The 8,246-nt window shown below is 45.0% G+C and overlaps 1 protein-coding gene across 1 annotated transcript; it reads left to right on the top strand.

Annotated features, from left to right (window-relative positions):
* Positions 1-654: 654 nt before the first annotated feature.
* On the top strand, positions 655-7,205 carry 42sp43 (P43 5S RNA-binding protein). The gene is made up of 9 exons (XM_076266625.1): positions 655-789; positions 951-1,051; positions 1,133-1,229; positions 1,444-1,529; positions 1,684-1,757; positions 1,860-1,940; positions 3,164-3,393; positions 4,701-4,754; positions 6,942-7,205. The coding sequence occupies exons 1-9, from the start codon at positions 655-657 to the stop codon at positions 7,203-7,205; spliced, it is 1,122 nt and encodes a 373-aa protein (XP_076122740.1).
* Positions 7,206-8,246: the final 1,041 nt, after the last annotated feature.

An 8,246-nucleotide genomic window follows, 5' to 3' on the forward strand; every position in this document is an offset into this window, starting at 1 on the left:
AAAAAATCCTAGTTGTTCGTGGATAAAACAACCAAAGGCGACTTTGGTTGTTTTCGATCCAGTATTTTTTAAGAGTGTTTCAGTCTGCCCTGGCATTTTTACCGTTTTGGTGAGAAAATAGAATCTTAAATAGCCCCATCTCCACTTCTTGCAGATATAAATACATACTTGTAACTTTCTGTCAGTGACGTGCAGTGGAACACTCGAGGTGTCAATTAAATTTGATAAGTTACTCCCGTGTCAATTTCATCCCAAAATTCCAAGTTAACCATGCACCATAGTGTAGCCTAGAACATGAGGTACTCCAAAACATGACAATCTCAGGCATTCTCATTATCTGAACTTCCTTGACACCTCTCTGATGACTTAATTGATCCAATCAGCATCAAGGCCATGTATTTTTCCACCTGACTCATCACATCAAGTTATTCAGCAGGTGGAAGCCAGCCAAGCTGATTCACACGAGCCTTTAAAAGTAGATAAGCATACTTATGGTAGGTTACTATCAAAACAAGGCTGGTTTAGGTAAGTGTGCGTCTTTAACATTAGAAACGGATTTCCTTATACTTGCCTAATTTTTGAGGACTACGATTTTGAGGACAGTGAAATTGTTAGTTTGTTCGAAAAAGGCATCAGTAGTGTAAGGTTTTGATGATGAATGGAGTTAGCGAAAACAAAGTAGACCCGGTCCCACGGATGCAGCTTTTCAATTGCATGCACGCGGATTGTGGAGCTACTTTCACTCGTCAGTGGCGTTTAAAGGAACACGAGACCACGCATACTGGTGCGGTAAGTTTTTAATTTGTGAATGAGACTTTATGGTAGGATGATGTAGGCCTAGGGTGTTTAGTCTGCCATAACAGTTTATTATTATCGCCCATGTAGATAGTTTGGGCCTAGACTAGGCTTACTAGTTTTAATCTCATTGGCAAACCCAATCTCATACCCAGAGACCAGTGCAATGTAAGGTGGCAGGTTGCGGACGAAGTTTCTCGCGCGCATCTCACCTGAAACACCATGCTCTTCAACACGGCGGAGTGAAAAAGTTCAAGTGGGTTGCCTTTGAGATGTTACTCTTTTTACATAGGGACTGATAAGTATGTCCACAACTAATTCCCAGATGTGTCTGTAGGTGTGGTGTTACTACCTGTGGAAAGGGTTTCCTCTTCTCAGACAAACTGAAAAGGCACCTTCGGTGTGCGCATGGTCAGAAGGATAAGTACTTCAAGGTATGTCCACAAGATGTCATTGCAGTGTAATTTTATTCAGAGTCGCGGTTAATATTATTTACGTCTCTAACTTTTAGAGCTATTTTCTCGAGTTTCTCGCCAAGATTACGGGCGCTTCGCAAAAGGTTTTCTTTCTAATTAATAATTGTGTGACTATTTTGCAATGTGCACAATATAACCAGCCTACCGTGACCCAGATTTGTTGTGTGTTCAGTGCAACCTTGCGGGATGCACGATGACCTTCCTTAAACGTCGTGCTCTCAAACTTCACCTGAACACGCACGGAATGACTTCATTTAAGTAAGTCAATTCGACGTCTAATCCTCTCTGCCAATCGAAAACGTCAAGACATCCTAGCCATACTTTGAAATGCAGATTTTGTAGGCCTACTCCCTGAACCCCCCAACAGCTGCTGAGACTGCGAGTGCGCATGCTGAAATTGCATATCTTGCAGGTGTTCCAAGGACGGGTGCCTGATGAAATTTTCTTCCCATATAGCCCGTAAGGCTCACGAAAGAACACATGCAGGTAGGGTTAATTTACTTTTAAACTATCTATGAACTTATTCTTTTATTTATTTTTGCTGAAGCAGATTTCCATATTGAGCACTCCTTGTTTTTTCTACTTTAGGTTACACCTGCCCCAAATCTGACTGTGAAGTGACCCAGAAGACATGGGGGAAGATGCTTAAACACATGGCCGGACACCAAGGTGACCTGCACTTCTAATTGACTAGTTGCACGAAAGGCTCTCGGTGAGCTCGTTTGTTTCCTGTGGAGCCAGGTGTATTTGAACCTGCCACTATTCTGAATGTAATTGGTGTTTTCACGTCAATCTTTATCGTAATGTGCTGATTCACAACCAAGTGGAGGTGTCAGGGTTTGATGCTGTTTGACTCATACCAATCACAACATCCACCGCTGTCCTTCCCTCTCCAACCACCACTTCCTTTCCTACTCCTCCCAGACGAGGTGCACTGTCTCTGGGCTTCCAGTGTGCGTCCTCTCCCTCCCTGCAGCTTAACTGGAGCTGCTGCCGTAAGTGGCAAAACTGCCTCACAAGTACACAGTATTCCATCTGCTAAGAATCTGGGCCACCTTTTTGCAGGCCAAGCTTTTTTTTTTTTTTTTTTAAGTCTTTCCTTCCTCAGTCCCCCCCCCCCCCCCCCCCCCCCCCCCCCTCTCCACCCTTCTGTGCTCTTTGGAGGTGGTTGTAGGACATTAACAGTCTTCTCCCAATGCTGCCACCACCCCCTTACTTCTGTATTTGGAGCTTGAAGTACCACATTACTCCCACACATGAGTAATGTGTCCTGTCTGGAGCTGCTCCCTTGAGTTCTGTGTGTGTTTGATTAACTAGATTAAGAGCGTACGTCCTGTGCTGAAAGTGTGGGTCTCTGGATTAAGACCATTGAACTGTTGTTGAAGCGTATTGTCGGAGTAATTAAGCGAAGCCTCTTGTATTGATAATGTGCAGTGCCACTGTTTTGTCCATGCAAATGTGCTCATTAAAAGCAGATGCAGCAGGCCTGTCTCGACAGAACAGCACGGCAAACTCCCTCTGTCCTTCACCCTTTCTCTCTCAAGCAAGGACAACATTCAAATGATGTATTGCTGCTGTCGCACAGTGTTTTGACTTTCTATACTGTTGAGAAGTAATGGGGGGGGGGGGGGGGGGGGGGGGGCGCGCAATGTGCTTTTTCCAAAACATGTATGAAATGAGGTTTAATTGGAGATACAGGGACATGGTGATTTGTTGGATGATTCTTTTGAGGGGGAAATTATTACCATTTCAATAGGAAAATGATAACTTTGACAGACGAGGACATTTGTAATTGAACTCTAACCTTTTCTCCTCCTCCTCCTGGCGTTTCCATCTCTTCCTGTGCTGCCCCTCCCCGTCTCCCCGTCTGTCCGCGTCTCTCCTGTCTCCAGCGGTGTTGCCGTGCCCCGTGTGCAAGAAGCAGTTCAAGAAGCGAGACTCGCTGCGCCGCCACAAGCGCACGCATGCGCTGCAGAAGCCCGTGCTGCTGTGTCCACAGCAGGGCTGCCAGGCCTACTTCTCCACCACATTCAACCTGCAGCACCACATCCGCAAGCAGCACCTGCAGCTGCTGCGCCACCACTGCTCCTTCCCTGACTGCGACCGAGCCTTCGCCATGCGGGTGCCTACCTTACTCACTGGGATTGGTGGCATTTTTAAAAAAAATGGTTTCTGTATGATAATCAGTCTTATAATTTTGGTGTATAAAGTTATTATTGATGGTGGTTCTAATGCAAGTTGCTTTGGATAAAAGCCTCCACTGAGTAGTCAATACAGTCTGACTTGAGGAAAGGCAGAGATGCAAAAAGGCCATTTAACTGACCGTTTGAGGAATTCAGGTGAGCAGTTTACTGGACTTATTCATGATGCTGCATGATGCCAGTGTTCAGTTCAGGCTGAATTGATGTGCAGGTGAAATAATGGGCAGTACAATCAAAATGGGGCCTCCAGCGTTTCTGATTTTACCGACATCTGAAGCTTGTGTAAGTCGACTGGCTCCAATCCTTTAGATTGTATAGTGCTGCCACATTTCCTTATTGATGCTGCTACATTTCCAGTCAATCCAGATGTCTGTTGTAAAAGGGTGAATATCAATAAGTTGCTCACTGTGTAATTGGACCCCCCCCCCCAGGGGAGCAAATAGATGATTTATTTCTGAGCTGGCTGGTATTTGCCACTAGGTTTGTGTGTGTGGGGGGTCATTATTCACCCATGTCAGTATTTTCTCCCCTTGCCTTAATGCGCTCTCTTCTATCTCAAAATGCGCTCCAGTTGGCACTTAATTGACTCCCATGTCCACAAAAATGCCATTACCTCTCTGGGCTTTGTGTGCAGGCCGCTTTTGCAAATTGACTGTTGTCACAGGGAAGTCCATGTCTCTTCATTGCATTTGTCACCAGCTCCCCCTCTGGCATTCAGTTGGTTTAATTTGTTTTGTTCCTTAATACTGGGCTCTCTTGCTGAGAATTGTTTGCTGGGCGGGGGGGTTGCAAAATGGAAGTAATTCCATTTCTCAAATGACAGCTTTTGTATTATGAGCATAGAGTGATGCTGAAATATTAATAATTTTTTGTTTTGGTCTGCAAGCTGAGCATGGAGGGAATTGACCTGAAGTAGTGCATAGGTTTGTTACTTGCTTGTGAATTTCCGAGACTTTTATCTTGGACATGGTACACAAGTGCTGGCCTACTTAGAGGCTGATTTCTGTGTGTTAACATATAGCAATATGTGAAGATTTGTTTGTGAAGGACTCATGTCGTTTGGCTAGTCTATTAGTCTCCATGTAAGACTGGTTCATGTTCTACTGTGTGTGTGTGTGTGTGTGTGTGTCTGGTTAGTTTAATAGTCTCCATGTAAGACTGGTTCATGTTATACTGTTGTTCGTGTGTCTGGTTGGTGGCTGCTCCCTGACCCTCTTTGTTCTCACAGGAGAGTCTGACGCGACACTTACTCCACCATGACCCAGATGTTGCCAGGCTCAAGGTAAGACCTATTACTGTCTTTGCTCTGAACAGTTAAGTTCAGTCTCCTCCATCCTGTAGGTATTGGAGTGCTGCTACATTTAGTGTAACATTGTAATGCACCGGTTGCAGTGTGATGGAAGTGTCTGGATTAATGTTTCTTGACCGGTTCAATTGTTGTACTCCATTTCACTTGAGATGCAGTGAGTTTCAGTCTGGCCTTGAGGTATATGACCATTTTGGAGGCTATACATTTCTTTAACCCCATTTTCCTTAATGACCTACGGAGTTGGGTGGAAGTGATGCTTTCGAGTACACTCTGCAATCTGCACTCTCAGGCTTTCAAGTGTGACACCCAAGTCCCTTAGATCAGAGCCCAGGGAGTAAATCTGTTGTCGTTCCTGCAGTAAGAACGACACTAGCATAGGTGGCGCTCTAGAATCTCTTCCCTTGTGCACCAGTGAGTAATGACCCCTTATCCTCTAGAGGTCATAGCATGGCAGTTGCAATGTTAAGGTCAATGGTGCATTAGGCATGTCATCCCAGCCTTGTTTATCAATAAGTGGAGCTGGCAAAATATTAAATTCCATCTTTTCTGGTTTGATCTCTCTTGATGGGTTGTCTATTCCCTTCTATGGTGGTGTGATCTAAAATAGAATAAATGGTTATTGCCATTTGCCGATGCCATTTTGAAAATGACTTCTAATTAGCAGAATATGCAAGTAGAATACAGAAGGATGCTACTAATAGTTTCTGAGGTCCATTATAGTGAGGCTTTTGGTCAGATGGTAAATATCTGAAGATTAAAGTCAAAGTCTGCTTTATTGTCAATTTCTCCACATGTCAAGACATACAAAGAGATCGAAATTATGTTTCCCACTATCCCAGGGTGGAGACAAGACATTTTAGCAATTAGGTCCACAGACAAAAATATAACATTCAATTAAACAATATAAAAAGTAAATAAGAAGGCACATACAGTGACGAAATAAGAGCAGCAAAAAAATGGGTTGAAATTGTGCAATTGTGCATACAGTAGACAGTCAATATAATAATAGTGCAAAAGTCAGGCCAATAAATGGCTGAGGTAGTTCTGTTTGACCTAAGTATGCAAGTGGCATAGTGGTGCAAGTTATGTAAGAGCAGCAGAAGTGTGTTCAGAAGTGTTTTCAGGACACAGGACAACAACAAGTTGCAAAGTGTGCAAGTGGAGTAGTGCAAGTGGAATAGTGCAAGGCAGCCATTGTGGGTCCAAAAGTCCAGGATGTTATGTGGCTGAGGGTGGAGGGGGGGAGAGGGGGGAGACAGTTCAGCATCCTAACAGCCTGGTGTATGAAGCTGTTGGTGAGTCTGGTGGTGCGGGAGCGCAGGCTTCTGTACCTCTTCCCGGAGGGCAGTGGATAAAACAAATTGTGAGCGGGGTGACTTGCATCACTCACAATTGTGGTCGCCTTGCGGGTAAGGTGGGAGGTGTAAATGTCCTTCAGGGAGGGGAGTGAAGCGCCAATAATCCTTCCAGCTGTGTTCACTATGCGCTGCAGGGCTTTCCTGTTGTATTCAGCGATACAGATGGCAGCTGTTGACCGTTTTCTGATAAAATTCTCAGCCCGTCACAAATTGTAAAACTCACAGCCCGTCCTAAAAGCCCAATAGTTGTGTACTGGCACAAATGTCATGTGAAATGATGTGTGATGGGGCGTGGAATGATTGCCACCAGTATTCATTTCCATCCAAACGACACATGCAGATGGACATGAATGTTAATTCAGTGCTTCAGTCTGATAAGCTGGTTGGCAAGTGTTTGCTGAGACTGACGGGGCTGGTCTACATGAGACGGAGTCCATGGGTAAATGCCTGTCCTTGCTGAAATGCATTTTCCAACAGGCCCCAGTGATTAGCATACGCAGCCACAGAATTGTCTCAATGTCGTCCATTTTAGGTGGTGTTGGTGCCACTTTACCCTCAACCCCTAACTCACCAGAGCTGACCTGGTCATTCTGTTCTCCCTCAACCCCTAACTCACCAGAGCGGACCTGGTCATTCTGTTCTGTTCCCCCTCAACCCCTAACTCACCAGAGCTGACCTGGTCATTCTGTTCTGTTCCCCCTCAACCCCTAACTCACCAGAGCTGACCTGGTCATTCTGTTCTGTTCCCCTCAACCCCTAACTCACCAGAGCTGACCCTGTCATTCTGTTCTCCCTCCCCCAGCGGCGGCAGCGGCGCTCCAGTAAGAGCTGGCAGAAGCGGCTGGACGGCCATGGGCAGCATGCCCTGGTGGAAGAGGACCTGCGCGGTCTGTTCGCCCTGCGCATGCGCTTCTGTCGCCGTGCCAAGCTGGAGGCCAACCTCTCGGGCCTCTTCAACGAGCGCAAGGTGCCACACCGCGTTGATCCAGAGACCAACCTGCGCGACCTCTTCAGCCTGAAGCCCCCACGCAGTGTGGAGGTCGCTGTTGAAGACAAGCAGGGCTGATCTGGTGCCTTATTCATAATGTATTTAAATTGTTTTATGTGTTTTATTTTAGTTTGCCTTAAAACACCTGTGATGGAGTAATGTAAACATGTCTTTTTGTTCTTAATATGCCAAATGTGGCTTTCTATATTTTGTGAAATGTGGCTCTGTCAAAGCTTGTGTAATTGACTTGATATTTTTGTCGACTTCAGTTTTTGAAAGTGTTACGACTTGTAATTCATTGTTTTATTTCAGTATAAAAGTGTAAATTTATGTTCTGGAATGTAATATTGGCAACTCATTCCAGTTTCCTTTGTCAAAAGACTTGGTTGTAAATATACATGTAGTATACATTTCAGTTGCTTGGTCTTGAGCCAATCTAATAAAATAACCAGTGGAACTGTGCTCTTGATTCGTTATTCCTTACTGCAAGTGTGTGTGTAGATTTTCATGTGAATAATGTAGCCAGCAGAAGTGCTCACCAGCAGTTTCCCACTGCTGGTGAATCCTCGCCGTACGTGATTGGTCCGACGAGACCATGAAGTGTTTGACTCCTCCGAGCCTTTTAAGGGTGTGTGCAGTGGAGAGCGTGCATGAGGCGCTTCAAAGCCCCGTCAGGCCAGCAGCAACGGTGCCTTAATGTTTGAGTGTGTGGCGCTAAGGTTTGATGTGCGCCTCGGCCTTTACACTTTTTTCAGGGCATGCATCCTCAGACGTCATGAGAATCTTTACCCGGGAGAGAGATGTGGGCTATATAATGACCTCATAAACCTGCCAGAGTGAGAAAGATGAGCAGGGCAGTGTAACTCAAATACCCTCATAGATCAATGCAGAGTCCATAAAAGCTAATGTTGAAGCGACCGATTTGTTGTAATGTTTTGCATTATGTTTCACTGAAGAAAAGGTATTGTAACCATGGTAACTTTGCCTCAACCGTTTGCTGTCTATAATAAATGCACCAAAATGAAATGCCGTCTGTAAATTCTCTAGGCTTTGCTGCATGATTTTTTTTTTTTCCATGGCCAACCAACACACAAGGCCTGTGATGACAATTTGATAAAA

Source organism: Alosa pseudoharengus, unplaced genomic scaffold, assembly GCF_046254945.1.
Source record: "Alosa pseudoharengus isolate Yale_2024_CS ecotype anadromous, Long Island Sound unplaced genomic scaffold, YU_APseudo_1.1 YU_APseudo_1.1_scf_4, whole genome shotgun sequence".
In the NCBI taxonomy this organism is placed as follows: domain Eukaryota; kingdom Metazoa; phylum Chordata; class Actinopteri; order Clupeiformes; family Clupeidae; genus Alosa; species Alosa pseudoharengus.

Coding starts and splice junctions, on each gene's coding strand:
- 42sp43 (XM_076266625.1), top strand. CDS start 655: ATGAATGGAGTTAGCGAAAACAAAGTAGACCCGGTCCCACGGATGCAG. Junction 1,230..1,443: donor AGAAGGATAAGTACTTCAAG/GTATGTCCACAA, acceptor TTGTGTGTTCAG/TGCAACCTTGCGGGATGCAC. Junction 1,941..3,163: donor ACACATGGCCGGACACCAAG/GTGACCTGCACT, acceptor TCCTGTCTCCAG/CGGTGTTGCCGTGCCCCGTG.